Source organism: Stigmatopora argus, chromosome 5, assembly GCF_051989625.1.
Source record: "Stigmatopora argus isolate UIUO_Sarg chromosome 5, RoL_Sarg_1.0, whole genome shotgun sequence".
NCBI lineage: Eukaryota > Metazoa > Chordata > Actinopteri > Syngnathiformes > Syngnathidae > Stigmatopora > Stigmatopora argus.
The window spans coordinates 3,095,710-3,115,321 of record NC_135391.1 but is presented as its reverse complement, the minus strand read 5'-3'; the positions used below and the strand labels follow the sequence as shown (position 1 = coordinate 3,115,321).

General features: G+C 40.6%; 1 protein-coding gene across 9 annotated transcripts in view; it reads right to left on the bottom strand.

The window, feature by feature from the left end:
- pbx3b (pre-B-cell leukemia homeobox 3b) overlaps nucleotides 1-19,612 on the bottom strand; it is a 97,524-nt gene that overhangs the window by 3,465 nt on the left and 74,447 nt on the right. For 3 of the 9 annotated variants that reach the window (XM_077600927.1, XM_077600921.1, XM_077600922.1), the window contains exons 3-10: nucleotides 13,385-13,626; nucleotides 11,423-11,613; nucleotides 8,777-8,912; nucleotides 8,013-8,042; nucleotides 3,087-3,252; nucleotides 2,450-2,527; nucleotides 1,923-2,035; nucleotides 690-779 (exon numbers count right to left, since the gene is read on the bottom strand). In XM_077600927.1, the coding sequence (XP_077457053.1) occupies nucleotides 690-779; nucleotides 1,923-2,035; nucleotides 2,450-2,527; nucleotides 3,087-3,252; nucleotides 8,013-8,042; nucleotides 8,777-8,912; nucleotides 11,423-11,613; nucleotides 13,385-13,626 (1,046 nt within the window). The remainder of the gene's footprint in view (nucleotides 1-689; nucleotides 780-1,922; nucleotides 2,036-2,449; nucleotides 2,528-3,086; nucleotides 3,253-8,012; nucleotides 8,043-8,776; nucleotides 8,913-11,422; nucleotides 11,614-13,384; nucleotides 13,627-19,612) is intronic. The other 6 variants (XM_077600925.1, XM_077600926.1, XM_077600923.1 and 3 more) reach the window with 4 other exon arrangements.

The window sequence follows — 19,612 nt, the reverse complement described above, 5'->3', positions numbered from 1 at the left end:
TAGGAGTCTTTACAGTGAGCAGTTATAACTGAATTTTGTCAAAGCACAAGAAAACGGACATGTAGACAAATTTGCAGCTGATTGGCCAAGTGGATTGAATACAGGTACCGTATTTTGCCGTTTAATATACTCGGGTATATTAAATGATTTTTGCTTTTTTGAGCCTCATTTGTGCGCCATTTAATATACCCCTGCCGTTTAATATACTCAGGTATATTAAATGGGGGGTATACTAAACAGCAAAATACGGTACCACATCTAACACATAATTCTGAGATCAAGGGTTCAATCCATTGGTGGATTCCAACCTTCTTAATTCCCACAACTCAAAACATGGAAAAATCGCCCATGGTTGTCTCAATGTGCCCCGCAGTTGGCTGGCAACCAATTCATGGTGGTCCCAGCATACTGCCTGCTGTTTGCTGGGATAGGCTACAGCACCCCTGCGATGTTTGAGGATAAGCGGAATGGAAAATATTTGAATGAAGTATCAATAGGACATCCATTTTCAGCTTTTCCTTATTAACTCCTTGGGGGAAGTGTAGAAAATGTACATTGACCTTATAGCGAAAGGCATTTAAAAGACTGGAATGGTCGCTAACCAGTATAATGTAACATACTATATAGTGTAACTCTATAGACAGATTTTGTACTTGTATACATAAATTAGTGGTAGCTCCTGTACTTACATTTAAATTGTGTGGACTGTACATAGGATTTCGACCAAGAGGATCACTGTATCCTGCCGTCTGACTGATAACATGGCGCAGGGTATCCACCTGGAGGGACAGACAAGGTGGACAAACCGTTCAACTTAGTGGATGGCTGCGAGGCAACACTCACTGTAAACATGCGCAGTGAAAAACACTAACTTGGGTGAAAGAGTGTCACGATTCCAAAGACAGAAAAGAGGCAAACCACAATTCCTAACAAAACTCTAATAAGATTTTCTAACAGAGTAAATGCTGCTATTGCTATCATAATCAATTGCCTTGTTTTTAAGGAATTAAAATACTCAACGAACTCTAGCCATCTCTTAGAGTATTTAGAATGATCTATAGTATTCATAATTGCTTGATATATATTTTTATACTGTGCATATAGTATAGATTGGGGGTGTCCAAACTATGGCTCAGGCAGTAAATTGGGAATTTTCCTTCAATATAGCCTGCACAAGAAGTTAAAGTTAAGCCTATGTTGTGTCATACTTCTTAATTTAACACTAGATGGAGATTGTAAGTTTAACAGTACCTCGGTATATGCGTGTGGGTATAAAATAATAATAATACAATGAGAGTCGTTATTTTCTTTACTTTTTTGCTGTCAACTGACATATTTCCTTTTTGCCTTTACATTTTTTTCACCCAATAAACCCAATTAACAAAATAAAATGCAAAGATTTTGTTCAGCTTTTGTTTTTTCCTCAAATCGGCCCTCAGACCAAAATCTTTGGACACCCCTGATATAGATTATAGAATTAATTTAAAAAAAAGAGAACTTGATATCATAGCTGTAAATGCACAGTGAGAACATCTACTCATTAAGAATACAAAATGATAGACAGCAACCAAAAGCAATTTCACAATGAGACAAACGAGGTTTTTCAAGGACAGTAACAAAAGGAGAAACACATTACCAAAAACCCAAAATACCAACCCAAGAGCTCAAGTCAAAGCCAAACGCATTCACCACACCTTCACTTAGGATGTCTGGAATTCTTACACATATTTCACCAGCCAAATCTTCCATCCGAAAAATATATGAATCATCTGACTGCCAAATTTGGACTTGCATTAATATTTTCCCCCCTTTTTTGGCATTAACGTACTTCAGACTGCACTGTGGATGGCTCAGTACACAGGCAACACAAGGACAGCTCTCCGCACTATCAGTGAGGAACTGTCCCTGATGGTTAATCCTACCTGTGACTGTACATTGGCTCCGACTTGTGCCCCTTGGTAAGAATCCCCATTCAGACTCTGCATGCTCAAGAACATGTCCCCAGAGTTTGGGAGGTTAAAAGAACCTGAGGAACCTAGAAAAGGAAAATGTAAGTAGCTGAATAACATGAACGGGGTATAATAAGAATGCACATTGCCACGCACGCAAACGGGTGTGAATAAATGGAACCCAACTCAAAGAGACAAGTACAACTATGCTCATAAAGCAAGCAACTACCAGAGTGAAGGAGGAAATCAAAAGAAGCAAAATAAATAAATGGATGGTTTGACAAAGAAGAGGACTGGAGAAAGGCTTTCTATTTTTTTTCCCACCAAAATGAGGGTACAAATGGAGTGAAAATCACACGACACAAGGGGCTCTAACATGTGGTTGGTCGCTGAAGCTCCCAATTTCTCCACATCATCTACTCCCAATCTAACACGGGCTGACGGGGGGGATCACATGATAAATGATAAGAACAAGAAGAATCTTATGAAAAGACCAGTACCAGTAAACATGTTGGTTAAAAGAGTGTTTTTGCTCTCTGCAGAATCCAGCTGAAACTCTTCATCTTTCATCTGGAATCCTGGATGCAAGAAAAAGGGACCACTTCATAAGCTTACCAAATCCTGACGCACTTCATCCCAGTCCAATCCCGATCGCAATTCGACATTTTACAATGCTAAACAAACCTAGCAAAAAAATGCTCCTGGCTTCCATGTTTACACTTAATAAAAAAATAAATGCCGTTCTACGTGACTACGTACCATTACATTTAAAATGACAGCCGGTTGACAGAAAAGTCAAGGAAAAACAAACCTCATGGCAATATTCAGATATGCATTGTTGTGTTTTTTTTTGCTTTTTTTGTTGTTCTTTTCCAAAAATACATGTTTTCTCGGTTCACGAGGCAGGAACGCTCCCTTTTATGCATGAGTTTTCTCGGCGCCAAGTGTCTTATAGACGGGAGACACTGTGATCCCCAAGCTGGGAGCTGAGCCTGTCACTCTCGCAAGTGTGAATAGGGTGGATAGAGGGAGGGAACGCAGGAACCAGGCGGCGGGTTAAAGCCCGAGGTGTAAGGCGGGTCGTCTTTTATTTGTATTTTTTTTTTCATCTCTTCTTCACGATGTAGGAGTGCCTACCGGAGTTCGGTGTAGTAGGGGAGTTGGCCTGGCTGTTCTGCACGGCGGCGGCTGCCGCGTGTGCGGCGTTTACGGCCGTCTTGGCGGCGTACAGGTTGGCCTCCTCCTGAAACTTTCCGATATTTTTCTTGTAGCGGATCCGTTTGTTGCCGAACCAGTTGGATACCTGCGTGGAAGAGCACAGAGGGGAGGAGCAGAGGAGTCAGACGTCAAGCAGCCACAGCAGCGTGCACTGAGCAGTGTGACTGTTTCAAGATGTCATGTTTGGGTCCATCAAGTACCCAATTCCCAGCCCCTGCAGCAATGTCCACTGGGTACACAAGCTAATTAAGCCATAATAAGGAGCCACTTGTGTCTTCTCATGGATGGGAGCCTGACACGCTCTGGGCTCCGTCTCCTGACAAAACCCAAACACCAGGGGCCCCCCGCTGCTTCGACATGTCCATTATTGCGTGGCTGCCTGTTAAGGGTACGACACCCCTCCCCTCGGTTGATGTACACAGACGAGTGAGTGGTGGAAAAAAGAAAAGGTGAATTAAAAATGATTATTCGACTGCAACAGCAAGAAATAAAGTTCGTCTTTTGAAATTCAAAAGCGACTACCGTATTTTCTGTACTATAAGGTGCACTTTTTTCCTAGTTTGGCCTGAGACAAATACTCTAGTGCGACTTAAATGTTGTTGGTTTGTTTTCAGACCCCTGAAAGCCTGCCATGTTGTTTTTAGGCTATAGCTAACTGAAAAATGAATTTTCCCAAATACGGGATGAATAAAGTTATCTCATCTAAAATACTGGGATTTTAACAGATGGCTATTTAGCCTGTTGTTCTCATTTTTTCTATTGTTACTTATCGTATGTTTGTTTTTGATTTCTGAAAAAATAAAAAAAATGCCCGCCTCAAAATGCGACTTATACTCGAGTGTGACTAATATATTTTTTTCCTCTTTATTGTGTTATTTTGTACGACTTTTAGTCCAAAAGAACACGGCATACATATAATAAAATGCAATTTAATAACAAATTGGAAAAGTTGAATAATTTTCCAGGGCAGAATCAGGCTGTGTCTGTATTATTTTTCATTATAACTGACATAAATATTCCTCTTTGACGACAGGCTTGAATACTAGCCACGGTTAGTTACCCATAATTAGTCAAAAATGTTGTATTACTTCACTAAATGTTAGTGAATTGATTAAGTCAGGGGTGTCAGACTCGGGTTGGTTCGCGGGTCGCTTTAACGTCAACTTGATTTCACGTGGGCCGGACCATTTTAGATATAATATTTAGATTTTTTTATATTAATGGATTAAAAGAACTGGATTAAAATCCCTGAATATTCCGTTTTTTATAGATCTAAAACCCTGTTTATTTTAGCTTTTCTTAATATATTTTTAGATTTTACAAAATGATTTTTGAACTAAAAACACAGAAAAAATGGATTAAAAAATTACAATTATTGATTTAAAAGAGGGAAAATCAGGAAATTTAATATACATCTATACTCTTCATTTTAATTTGATCCTAAAACAGAAAGTCGGCACTCATGATTTACTTTCGCGGGCCACACAAAATGATGCGGCGGGCCAGATTTGGCCACACTTTGACAAATGTGCGACAAAAAACAAAAACGCAAAACCTGTTTTGACAGTCAGAACGGAATAGGAATAGCTTATTCATGAAATAAATAAATGAATAAATAAACAGAAAGGGGCAAGGATGAACCATTTAAGCATAATGGTGTGAAATGCTAATTTAATTCAAGTAAAACCCTAAAAAAGTTGTACGAATCTTCCGCGAGGATGCCGGCTTGTGATAAGAGCAGAATAACGATGAGATGATGCGATCTTTTAATGCTTCTATAAATTAGAGTGTCTCATTGCAGTGCTGCGGCACCCTCCACCTCATTCATTCTCCCGCTGGCCTCCGAGCCCACCGTCGGACCAGCCAAAGAGCAGCTGCCCCTAATGACGCTTTATTTAATTTCCACCCATGCGCTTAAATTTTAATATCCCCAGCAGCCAGCCAATGTTGTGGTATAAAAAGCCACTGGATTTGCAGGACAACAGATCATTTCTATCCCGCTCATCGCTGTGCTCTAAATCTTTAATATCTAAGCAATTAAAATTAATGACCATTCAGGCGAGACCCACAGTCGGCAGCAGGGTTTTCTTGACATCAATTGTTTGATGGCTTTACCTAGAGGTTAAACTAACAAGCAAGGTTTAATTGGAAGCAATGAAAGCCTTGGCTATCATCCTTTTTACTTAAACTGCTTATAGCGGATTGGAATGATGTCATGCTTACGCCATTTTTTTTAAATAGCCCATGAACTGGAAAGCACATTTTTTACTCCTCTTGTCTCACTAAAGTTATTATTTTTTTGGGGTGTACATTAATTTGTTGAATTTAGTGAAGACGTAAATCATACTGTGGGACAGGGGTGTCAAACTCGGGTTGGTTCACGGGCCGCATTAACGTCAACTCTATTCTATGTGGGCCGGACCATTTTAGATATAATATTTAGATTTATTTTTTAAAACTGGATTAAAAGAACTGGATCAAAAGCCCTAAATAGTCAGTTTTTATAGATCTAAATCAATGTTTATTTGAGCTTTTTTTTCTTAGTATTGGAAAATGTCTTTTAATCATGTTTTTTATTTCCAATGGAAACAAAATATTTTTTAAAGTGGAAAACAGAACATATTTGTATATTTATTTTTAGATTTTACAAAATGCTTTTTGAACTAAAAACCCAAAAGAAAAAAATTGGATTAAAAAATTGCAATGGTTGGTTTTAAAAAGGGGAAAACCAGAAAATGTAATGTACATCTATAATCATTTGAATTTGATCCTAAAACAGAAAGTCGACACTCATGATTTACTTTCTCGGGCCGCACAAAATGATGCAGCGGGCCAGATTTGGCCCCCGGGCCGGCACTTTGACCCCTGTGCTGTGGGACCTTGAACTAATTCAAGTCAGTTCACCATAGAGTGGAAAGAAGCAAATCTTTCAGTTTGCCAGTTAAATGTGAATATGAAGTATTTATAGTTCAAGAATAATCAATTTCTCCATTGTGATAACGTGTAATACGAGTAAACCACTATATATGAGTCTGACCAGGCACATCGTGGGGCAAACCCTTAAAATGTCCCATATTTCCTTCTCCTGCCCAGTGAATACCGGCTTTGGTGCTTTTTCGGGTCAACCTAGTATCGAGCAACGCAAGGTGTGGATCACAACCTAATCTATAGAACTAATTCACTTCCATCTGGGAGAAGGCCACGCATTCAGTCGACTGCTAAGTAGAGCCGGGGTGTTAAACTAGAAGACCTGACATCAGCAGCCTTGAAGCCAGTGATCGTGTAATGAGCATGTGGACTGTTTGCAAGAACACAATAGAGTTGCTCCGTACTTTGAGAGGCTGAGGAGGTTTCAATCAATAATCCTGCCCAATCGATGAAAAATGCCTGATCAGCCTACGACTACAGTTTAGACAAGGCCGCATTTTCAATACAATGATCATTTTCCGGACGCGGTGCTATTAGTTACGGCAGGACGCGCTAATACCTAGCAAGAACGCACTGTCGAGTGGATCAAGAGACAAAAAAAATCCAAAAACATTACATTTTGACAGTAGCAGGCCGTCAGAGCCTTCAAGGCCTTCTTTGCTGGCCTAAGAAATATCTGAATCATATATTATATTTTGTCCATCAATACTTATTAAATAATTCCAAATTGTCTGTTAGCTTCCTTTCTTTGCTTTTCCCCCTGGTTGCACTGCTTCCAGATGTGTGTTTTCATATTGAAGCATTTAACCAATCACATTTCAGCCATTATTTGTTGCCAGGGTCAGAAATCTGCCTCAAGGCCTTCACAATCAGTTCTGCAGGAAGTGGATTTTACCCGTTGAAGACACTACGAGAAAATGCACGGACCGCCACTGCATTTTGATCACCCCAAGTCTGTAAAGTTGCTGCGATACGGTTAAAACATGCAAGGTAAACCGAAAACAATTTAAATGTCAACCTTGCTAACCATAATGCAGGCTGTTTCATCAGCTTTGATGAATTGAGTAAAGCTTCCGATGGCTATTGGCATAGCGCTCACGATGGATGGTTTTTAGTTGATGAACCGTTTGAATAATCAACAAAGCACAAAAAAGAATTCTGGATTTTGACAAATGACCGGACTAAAGCTGCAGAGTAGCCACGGCGATTGGATTGCGACTGTAAAGCGGGGGTGCCGTGAGGGATAACGCACTTAGGGCGCACGAGGCATTATGGTGAGCCTCGCGTTTTGCCACTTAAAATGAGTTAAAGCATTAAGAAGAAGTCGATAGCGACATCTGTTTGTGGACGACTGTGTCAGTTCAGGAGTATTTTTAAAGGCACGCTAATTCTTGCAGGGAGCAATTTGTTCTCAAGGGAAATGACGACAGCGGTTTGCATAAGCAAGACACTCGAAAAACTGAGCGCAAATCCACCGGTGGCCATTTCCTGAAGTGCATGATTGTGCACAGGCTAAGGGGGGTAAATAAAACAAATAAAGGTGGATATTTAAAACAGCACACATCCTGCTGATGCCAAACAACAAACAAACAATAGTAAATGCAAAATATCATGTGAAACATAGTAGTCCGTACACACAAAATAGGATGAGAAAATTAGTGTGCTGGTAAAATATGAGCTGAGCAAAAGAGTCAATGCAATTTAAAGGTGAGATGTGAATTGTACTACAGTCATTTAAAAAAAAACAAAAAGAAGGTCACGTATATTCAATCCTATTATTTGAATTCATAATAACATTAGCAATGATCTAGTTGTGTGAGAGGGAGGGGGTCTGTGCAGTGAAGTGGCTATTACATACATAAACAAAAGAGATAACAAAGAAATGAAAACAGTGGATCAGGAGAAGTTATGACATACCTGAGATACTGTGATGGTGCTTCCCACCCCCTGAAGGCAAAAAAGAATGGGCTTTTTACAGTATCTGACTCTTCAGGACTATACTCAATATACCCCTAAACACTCCCCTCCCCACACAGAACAAAACACTGCAGATGAATCGTTATGTTATAGATTAATGTCTCTCTGATATTATGGCTCGGGAGGACAAGCATAGGACAATATTACATGTTTGTGTTAAGGCTCTCGATAGTACCCAACGGGAAATAACAGTGGCGTGTGCGCAATAATCATTTAGACGTGGGGAGGTTCGCCGCCTTCAGGTTTACACCCGTCAAACGGTCATATTTTTTTAAACTTTAAAAAGATAGCAGGTTGTTGGTAAAGCACAAGAGTGGGAATCTTGTCATTCTCTTTCCTGGAAATTGATGAATTCTTCCTAGTTTTTTTATGACCCGAGTGAGTGGCAAGCAGGAAAGAGAGCGCATGTGGGGAATGGGAATGAGTGTCGAGGTGTAAGGGGGGACGCGGGGGGGGGGGGAGCCGGCGTTGGGGCGGTTAAGGAAGGACAGCATAGTGCTTTGATTGAGGCCAAGATGATGGTCCTCCCCTCCCTGTAGCCCTGCTCAGACTGCCTTGACTGAAGCATCATTAGGCAGTCATAATGTCAAGGTTAGCTGAGGACGACGTGTCTTGGTGCCGTAACACACGGTAAGGGTCCCTCTAGGCTTCCCCCTGCACCCTGATTAGCCGTCAGCTATACTGCTCGGTGCGTGTGTACCCACCTGGGAAACTGTGATGCTGCACTTCTTGGCCAGCTCCTCTTTGGCCTCCTCGCTCGGGTAAGGGTTGCTGAGGTGCGAGTAGAAGTACTCGTTCAAGATCTCTGTCGCTTGCTTGCTGAAGTTTCTCCTTTTCCGCCTGAGTGGGAGGCAAAAATAGAAGAGAAAGGCCGGTCGAGCCTATTAGCAAGGACCGGCATTAACTCATCCATTTGGATGGCGCAAATTGCACAATCAATCTCGGGCATAAATGGGGAAAATGATGAGGAATGGGTTCTTCGGAATACTGGATCGGGTCCCGCCAGAAGTCTCGTCAAGACAAGGAAAAAAAACAGCCGTGTTCTCAGCGAAACGCACCGTGACCGGACGTTTCGTCGAAAGACGTTTGGTCCCCGGATGTTTGGTCCCCAGATGTTTGCTCCCCGGACGTTTGGTCGACCGGACGTTTGGTCGGAACAGACGTTTGGTAGAATGGACGTTTGGTAAAACGGACGTTTGGTCGCCGGGTTCGCTCGCTGTCAAATTATGACAGAGAGTTTACCGTTGATATTTTGATATTAGATATTTAGATATTAAACTCACTCTCTCTCTCATGATTATAATTTTGAGAGCTGGTTTCAACAGTAACAACCCAGTGACCAAACGTCCGGTCTACCAAACGTCCGTTCTACCAAACGTCCGTTCTACCAAACGTCCGTTCTACCAAACGTCCGTTCTACCAAACGTCCGTTCTACCAAACGTCCGTTCTACCAAACGTCCGTTCTACCAAACGTCCGTTCTACCAAACGTCCGTTCTACCAAACGTCCGTTCTACCAAACGTCCGTTCTACCAAACGTCCGGTCGACCAAACGTCCGAGTACCAATCTCGGGCATAAATAGGGAAAATGATGAGGAATGGGTTCCTCGGAATACTGGATCGGGTCCCGCCAGAAGTCTCGTCAAGACAAAAAAGACTAAAAACAGCTGTGTTCCCACTGAGACGCACAAACAAAAGGCACACGCAACCCGAAAAAAATAAAGGTTCCGTTTGGTCTGTTGGTCTCCAATTTCCTGTCCAAGCGTGTAATGTGCAGAGTTTAGCGCGGTGGATGGGTGGGCTTCGTGACGGAGCGCCATGCCCAGTCGGAGTGCATCTCGGTACATTATAGAAATCATAGCATGCACAGTTGAGCATTGTTCCTTAAGTGCCACAGCCCCAGGGATCTCCAGCAGAAACAAGCAAACTCTAACTAGATGTGGGTCCGCTTTCCTCCCAAGGGCACTACTTATCACATTCGCCAGCATTTGCTTATTTGTTGCTGTGTTTACTGCGCCCAGGCACGGGCAGCGGGCAGCAAATGTGCTTCCGCTCGGTTTGCTTGGCCTAAACTTGTGTCGAGGCTGGCAAAATTGTGCCTTTCCGCACTACACATTTGTCTTACACATGACCTGACACTCAATGCCGTTTGTTCCCAGGTGGGAGGGGATAATTGTCTGGAAAACTCCTCATGCATGGAGCATAAGCAATATTAAAATCAGGCCGTTCTTTTTATAGATGCCGGTTTTGCACGGAAAGAGTAACGTTTGAGAAACTAACAATTAGACGTATCGAGTTAAAGTTTGCGTTTGTTTTTACGTTGATGTGGAAGCTCAAATATTAGCCCAGGGGTGTCCAAACTTTTTTTTCTCCGAAAAATTTGAGGATGTAACGGTCAACTTGAAATCCATGGGTAAAATAAAATACGTTTTTTTAATATATATATATATTTTTTACAGTATTAACTGATTGGCTGCCATTGAGAATGATAGATGTATAATCCAATTTTACTGGGAACGCTGGCAGCGATCAAACGATGGCCCTAATTTGGACACTCCTAGATTATCTAGTTTTTTTATCTAGATTATCTAGATTATTTAGTCGTTTAATTTCTTATCAATATTTTTTTAAATTGATACCTGGCAACCCAATCAGGCGCATACCCTGCCTACTGCTCGTTGTTAGCTGGGATAGGCTCCAGCACCCCCTTGAAGTTAAGCGGTACTAAAAAAAATGAATAAACCAATTTTTTTAAATCACAGAATATCATTTATATTATACAATAATCATTTTTTTGGTGTACCATTGTGAGTCATGCTATGACGGATTTTTTTTTCCAGTTTAAAAACTGCTATTGTTTCGATGTTCTGTTTTTGTTTGGGTATGTTTCAACCAAACTTAAGAACGAGAAAAAAAATTACCGTATTTTGCCGTTTAATATACCCGGGTATATTAAACTATTTTTGCTTTTTTGAGCCTCCCGTTTGTGCGCCATTTAATATACCCCTGCCCTTTAATTTACCCGGGTATATTAAACGGCAACGCAGCTTTTTTGGCAAGATTTGTATGGTGTTCATGGGGGCATAATTATAGATACTTAAGTTCATCAAAATTCCAAGTCAGACTTTATTCAGCAGTAAGTAGTTTTAATCTGAGCAGTAAGTAGTTTTAGTCTGCAAAACATTGATGCACCCCGTCACGGCATATTGAGTGTGTAGTGGACCGTACCTTCCCGTTTGTGCGCCATTTAATATACCCAGGTATATCAAATGGGGGGTATATTAAACAGCAAAATACGGTATTTTTTTTATATAAGTCAAGGCAATATATTGGTTAATATTATGCACTGACCTGGCATCAAGGAATCTGGAACGCAGGATCATGACAGCTTCACAGGTGCTCTGCTTCAGTTGCATTTGAATGGAGCTGAACTTGCGGTGGATGATTCCCACCATGCGCTCGATTTCTTTGGGTGAGATGGGTCGCGTACGAGACTGCTCCCGCAACAGGTTCATCACATGGGTCGTGAATTCGTTACATGCCTGTCGAGTAGAAACACGGAACCAAGAAGTTAGTCCCTTTTGTAAATGTCACAGTCGTGAACTTCTCTGGGTCTCCTAAAAAAGCCCGCCGGTGCTCGACATTGGCGCTCATTTTTCATATCGAAAAAAACGAGTTCATTAGACGCCAGCTCGTCTCGTTAAAAGCTTCGGCGGAGTTGCGTGTTTATATATTACTTTGCTATAATAGGTGAAGTCGTGTATGAATATAAATGTCAATTTGCAGTTTGGCTTTAGTCTAATGCAGAGTGAACTTAAACAGCTTTCTGTTAAATCAGTAGTTCATACATGATTAATTAGATTAAGCCATTTATGCCGTGCACACTTTAGCTCATTAGCCTGAGTAAAATTTGTTAAGTATTTACATTTAGATAATTAAAATCAGAAAATATCCCTAAGAAAGATGCATTCACTCTAGGCAAAGTGGTCCATGTCTTTGAAAACCCGCATCCACTCACGGAGAGTCAATTAAGACTAATTTACTTCTATGGCTTGATGATGCATTATGTTATTGCTACATCTTTTATTTTCATTTTTTTGCACATTAGGCTTCTGTTAGTAAAGGTGAGCTAATCATCCTTTTAACGGAAAGATTTTCTTGTAAAATTAAAATTACTTATTTGATTTGTTGGGTTATAATTCTGTACATTAGTTTACTAATTCAAGAAAAAACATCAATATTGTTTTGTCCAGCGCAGACTGAAATTGGATTGGATTGGATTGGATAACTTTATTCATCCCATATTCGGGAAATTTCGTTGTCACAGTGGCAAGAGGGTGAGGATGCAGAAATAGGAAAGGCATTTTAGACATAAATAGATAGGTAATAAGTAAGTTGATAAATAAAATAAATACATGAATAAATGTATAAATAAATAAGCGTGTTGCTGAAAAAATATATATATTTCCATATATATATATATACATATATATATATATATATATATATATATATATATGTATATATATATATATATATATATATATGCATATACACATATAAGCACATATATACATACATACACATAGATGTACATGCATGCATATGGTAGGTCTTAACACTCAGCCATTTGTTTTGTTAAAGAATGGCAGCTTCTCTAAATTTTATTGCAAATTTGAAAGAAAATTGGACAGCATTGAAAATGAATCATTCATAATGATGTTTAGAAAATCAGGCTTTCAGTTCTCTTGATTAACAAGTCAAATTTATAAAGTTTTTTTTTATCTGAGTGACCTTCCTGTGTCGAGTTTGCATGTTCTCCCCTTGGCCACCTGGTGGGTCTTCTCTGGGTACTCCGGTTTCCTCCCACATCTCCAAAAATTCATGATAGGCTGGTTGAAAACTCAAACTTTTCTGCTCGAAGATCTACTTTTCAAGGCCCGAACCTCACTCATCTAAATCAAGTGATCAGGTTCTGACCAGAGATTGACCAATGAGCATCCAGCAGTTTTACTGCGTGAGCTGAATGGCTGCAGACACGCAAAATGTATACTAGCCTAGCTAAGGAAACCAACAGACTGGTGGTCGACTTTCAGATCAAATCTTACTGTCATTCGATCTCTTGGTAGTTTTGAGCGTTGTCCCTAGATATGACTGGGAGCTCTAGCACCCCCGTAACTGGTGTGACGATTAACATACAGAAAATGAATGAAATTGTTCTCAAGGATAAAAAACGCCTTGTTTCCGCATAAAACAAAACTCTCATTTTGACGTTGTGATGCTTAACCTCAAGACTATAGAGACCATCCTTACCTGTTCATATTTCTCCAACTCTGTGTGGTAAATCTGTCTAATCTGGGTGAGTTTGGCTCTGTAGTCGGAATGTTCAATAGAATTGTCAGCCGCCCCGCCCGAGGCGGCGGCTGCAGCTGCGGCGGCTGCAGATCCGCCACCCTTTTCTGGTCCGGCCACGCCCTCTGCCAGCAGCATATTGTCTAAACGCATGAGCTGGGGGTCCGGCGGGTCCTCCTCCTGGGCGCCTCGGATGCTGAGACCTGCAGCAGCAAAGACAAAGTGGAGAAGTACTCACTCACATGAAGCCATGTCGTGACATACATAAAAAAAGACATTTTTTAAGTTCCTTAGTGAGCGTTGTCCTTTCCGTATCACTAAAGAATGAAACACTATCAGAATCCTACAAGCAAATAAATGAAGACACTTTGTTTGTATCTAATTATAACCACACTATGTCAGGACAGAGTATTTATATTTTGAGCTGGAAGAGCTGTTGAGTTGAAAAGAATTAAGAATAATACATCTAAATGTTTTTGCCCCAGTGTGATGTTTTCCCTACAGGTAAGTCAACACTTTCTGAGAAGACGCCGTGTTTCTGTCGCCCATGTCTAAGCCTGTTCTTTTATTTACACACGGCAGTGCACACAGTGTACGGCGAGGATGACATGACAGCGACATCCATAAACTGACAAATGCTCAATTGTGAAGTGGCACTGCTACTTTGTGAAGAGATCGTAAACAGAAAACTAAACCTCTCTTTTCTGACACAGTGAATGTCAACAACTCTGCAATATACCTAATGTATTATCTCGATTATAAGTCAGACTTTGCCATAGTTTGGCCTGTGACTAATACTCAACTGCGACTTATACGTGTTTTTTTTTCCGTTTTTTTTCTGTCCGCCTGTTATGTTGTTTTTTTAGACTATAGCAAGGCTTGATTTCACGTGGGCTGGGCCATTTTAGATATAATATTTAGATTTTTTTTATAAATTGATTAAAAGAACTGGATTAAAAGCCCTGAATATTCAGTTTTTTATAGATCTAAAACAATATTTATTTTAGCTTTTTTAAATATATTTTTAGATTTTACAAAATGATTTTATAACTAAAAACACTGAAAAATCATTAAAAAATTACATTTATTAATTTAAAAGGGGGAAAATCAGGAAAGTTAATATACATCTATAGTCTTCATTTTAATTTGATCCTAAAACAGAAAGTCGGCACTGATAATTTACTTTCCCGGGCCACACAAAATGATGCGGCGGGCCAGATTTGGCCCCCGGGCCGCCACTTTGACACATGTGGACTATAGTTTTGAAGGATTAATTCAAATTAATTGAGTTGCCTTTCTAGCATGCTCACACTAGAATAGCAAATATATAAAGATGAAATAAAACAAAAGAGGACTGACTTTATGTAACATTTACCCAATAGTACACTTATATCATTATTTGAATTAATTTAACAATTGGCCATAATTCATAATAAACTACCCGATTCATATGCAAAATAAATCTCTGGTATTATCTGGACTATAAATCTCACTTTTTTAAAAACATACTCAGAATTATCATATGTAAACTTTTTTTTTTAATAACAACAAGAGCCATTTTGACAGGTTTGCAACATTTTAAATGCAATGCTGTTTTCAGCATTGCAACACAATGTTCATACAATAAAAGTCAAAACAACGAGTGGCCCCTCAAACATTGTGAACGCTAGAATGGTTTCAAGTCAATAATCCTTCTCAATCAAGGATTTTAAACACCTCATTACAGCTACATTAGGAAAGGACTGGCCTCTGGATTCTAAATAAGAAGATTAATTGTGTCAGCTAGCGGAGAAAGCTTTGACTGCCTCAAAGACCCCATGCATCACTCACGAGAATCATCCACACTCGACGCAAAACGTGAGTTATAACCGTGCTCTTTTGCGTAAACAAATAAAAATAATGCACTGAATCCACTCTCCTGTTGATCCCACGTTTTGTAGAGCTGCAATGTCAGTGAAAAACAAATTTGCTCGTCTTTATGGATTGACTGGCTTTGAGTCTTTGAGGTGTAATGGTGTGAGAAGAGTGGATGAATGTGGCTATTTGTGTTGGAGACATTGAGATGCCGGACAAGGCTCCATCAGGCTTGCACGGCCAAGCCAACCATGTGGACAATATGCCGCTTGCTCCACTAACCCTCGTCCACATCACAACTCTCACAGCCAAAGCTCTCATGGAGGAGGGAACTGATCCGGGTTATGCGCACCGCAGAAATGGCCCATGATTCAATATATTTCAGCACGCCCTATTAGCCCGTGGTTTGTCCGCTACGGAGGTTCATATTTTCCTAATTCGGTATTTATCACTCTTGGATTCAAGTCCAGTTCCCAGGCTTAACTTGACTTTGGTAGTGGCACGTTTTTCATGTCAGGTATATTAAATATACCGTATTTTCACGACTATAAGGCACACAAAAAAGTCTTAAATTTTCTCCAAAATAGACAGGGCGCCTTATAATCCAGTGCACTTTATATATGGACCAATACTAAAATTGTTATCACGATAAAATAAAATAAATCAGTCGATAATGTACACCATCCTCTACAGCTCTCTCAACTACGGCAAGCAGCCCCCGACTCTACTATTTTCCCGTAGAAAAAGTACTGCGCAGTGACTGCTGGGATATGTAGTTCTTTTGTCAATACACCCAATGGATTGTGGCCTGGCGATCGGCATCAACACAGCTTTACGAAGCATGGACGCTAGCTACTAGCTAGTTACTATTTGTGAATGGATTGTGGCCGGGTGATCGGCATCAACATAGCTTTACGAAGCAACTTTGATGGATTTGTGGGTGATGATGACGTGAGTACATTGTAAAATGGCAAAATAAAGTACAACCGAACTCAGTTTTGCTTCCGTTGCCTTTTTAAAAACGTGTTTTTAGCATGTGGGTGTAGCGTGTATGTTTAAGCTGGTGTATGTTTTGCCATGCCTGGCTGCGTCTTTAAAAACGGTGCGTCCTTTGTGTGTGTAAAATACAGAAATAGCACTCGTTATTGACACTGCGGCTAAAAATATGATGCGCCGTATAGTCGTGAAAATACGGTAACTCCGGGAACGCGGTGTACATTTCCACAGAAAACCCGGTTGTCACTTTTATTCGGCTCACACTGTGTCCGAGCCAAATGCCGCTGAGGGAATTTACAGGGCTTTTCAACTAAATGGGCATAAATCACCAGTTTCATTCAAAGCAAATAATCGCAGACCATAAAGAGCGACTTGTCTCTCACCATATATTACCGCAAAGTTGCCGCGTGTAATAATGTGACCATTCACAGCAAAGGAAAACAGAGCACGACATTAGTAAGTGACATGTAATCCTGTTAGTCCGCTGACATGCCGAGCGGTGGTGACATTTTTATCATACGTGTCCATTTCTATTTGGGAAATCAGCAGGATAAAAATGATTACTCTGCAACCCCGCGAAGCCGAAGGCCCCGCAGGAGTCCACGGTGGTCTATTTGAGCCCCAATCAGTTATAGCAGGTCATTCATAACCCACTTTTCAAAAGCCGAAGCTTTTATCCTTTGTCGAAACACGGGGAAAAAAGAAAGAAATAAGGGCGGGCGCCGAGACGTAAAACAAGGCGATACGTCTCAGTCCACAGTCGGGGATCTTAAACTCGCGGAATCACTGTCTCAACTCGGAGTCATCACCCGACTCCCTCCAAATAGGATCCAGCCAGATAATATCTTTAATTTGCTGTGTGGTTGACAAATCTCTATAGCAACTTGCAAAGCCATAGTCACTTCTGAAATGCCGCTCGCCTGCACAAATCTTTATCCCATTTTTTTTTTTGTCTGAAGATATGGGTATTAAAACAAGTTTGGGCACCCGGGTTAATCCACCGCCGCAGTCAAAGTGGGATTTATCTCGGTACGAAAGAATGTGCATGAGCCGTGTCACCTTGGTGCACCTTTTACTACAGAAACTTGAGAATGAAAAATCCATAGCTCTTCTGGTTATTTCACATAAGTTCAATGACAATTGCTCTTTTAATTACCTCAACTAATTTAATAAAGCGACCTGGTGGGAGAGTGCTTGTATAGATACACTATATATAATATTTCTAAGCGGGATTTAATCATTTTTAGCAAAGAAAGAAAAGAAATGAAATGACAAAAATCAACTTTTTATGCAGGTTGGCACATTATATCAACCCAGCAAATTTTGTAGCTTTACATTGAAAATAAAAACTGCCAGTGGCGGGCCGTTAGGGCCTTCAAGGCCTTCTCTGCTGGCCTAAGAAATATCTGATTCATATATTATATTTTGTCCATCAATACTTCTTAAATAATTCCAAATTGTCTGTTAGCTTCCTTTCATTGCTTTTCCCCCTGGTTTCACTGCTTCCAGATGTGTGTTTTCATATTGAAGCATTTAACCAATCACATTTCAGCCATTATTTGTTGCCAGGGTCAGAAATCTGCCTCAAGGCCTTCACAATCAGTTCTGCAGGCTCTGCTGCATTAAACAAGTGTCGATAAGACTGTTGCTTTAGCCAATCAGATTTCGAGTTGGCAACACCACAATGCCTTGTCGCAGGCGTAGGGATACGTCATCGCTTTCACCAACTATGATTGGCTAGTGATTAGCCAGAGCTACCAAAGTGTATCTGTAGCGAGCTGCACAAGCAAATATATTGTTGTGTTGATTTAAAGCCATTTTCAAGACAGACAGAAAGAAAGGAGGATGGATATTGTGTACAGTTAAAAAGGATTTTTTGGTGAGTAAAATATGGCTATATTCCTAAATAATATTTCAATTGTGGGCCCGGTTCTCATATCTGAAAAGCTCCAGTGTTTTATATTTAAGCTCCAGTGTTTGTATTTAATCACTAAATGCTGCTAGGAAGTGGATTTTACCCCATTTTAGTGCAATTTTTGCCATTTCGCCATTGATGTCCATTGCTGTCTTTTCCCGGGAAAATCACCCCCCGGCCCGGTTGTAATGTCTGAAAAGCTCCAGTATTTGTATTTAATCATTAAATGCTGCTAGGAAGTGGATTTTACCCGTTGAAGGCGCTATGAGAAAATGCACGGACCGCCACTGAAAACTGCATAGGGAGGCCATTTTGTAATTTTCGGGGGCGGCTGTTGAGACCTTTTGTGGGGCCTAAACGAAAATTTCCCCAAAATCTATAGATATGCCCATTTTGCCTAACATTTCAGCATGTCCAAATAGGTGATTAATTTCGAGCCTGAAAAAATAATAGCTATAATAATCTGTAGCATCCCAATAGAACAATAAATATTTGAGTATATTCTCCTCTGTGGACCAGACAATGAAAAAAACTATGATAAAACATCTCAGTCACTCAGAAATATTCCTCCTGATTTTTTTTAAAGCTGCCACAGTGTGATAAAAGTTCTAACTTTGTCCATAAAAGACTGTGCAGCTTCACATAACAAAATGTTCCTGTGCGCCTGTTGACTTGTCCATCACTTCCCGCTTGAATCACCGACAGTGATCCAAGGGTTGCCTGGGGGTGCTTTCTTTTCCTCCCACTTCCTCTTCCCTCGTGCCGTCCGTTATTCTGTGGGTTTAGATGACCTTTGCCCCGCCGCGTGTTTACTCTCATCACTGAAGTGCGAGCAGGAGAGCCATAAAGGCAAAGCCCTGCTGGGTTAATGTGGCCAGCTCAGTCGGGAAGGGGGCAACGTCGGGGTCCTCCGCCTCGTTCGGCTGCAGTGACTGCACCGTCAAACCGCAGATAACATATGGGGAAAAACATGGCTCCATGCAGATACTATATATACTGCATATTTGCGGATTTATGATCCCAAAAATCCACTGCGGGACATTCTTCTCATTACGAGGCACCCTGACCTCCTACTCCTCTGCTTCCAGTCGGTTCCTTTACTGCAAGGGTGTCAAATCCAATTTTGTCCTCGTGCTATCGACTATATCTCATGTTGTTTATTATTGTCCCAAAAAGATAACTTACTGGTCGCCAACGATAGTAGACGTCTAAGTTCTTTGTTTTGTCTCCCTCTATCCGCAACGGAAAGATTGGCATCCACACTCAGTGAATTTGACGTCTGTTGTTGTCAATTTTGCGACACTTTCTTGTCATTTCAGGGTACTTAAACATCAGTTCCTCTGAATTTTGAATCGTTTCCGATTTAGGCGACTTTTCGGGCTGCTTTCTGTTCGTTTCTTATGATTTTCGGTCATTTCCAGGTT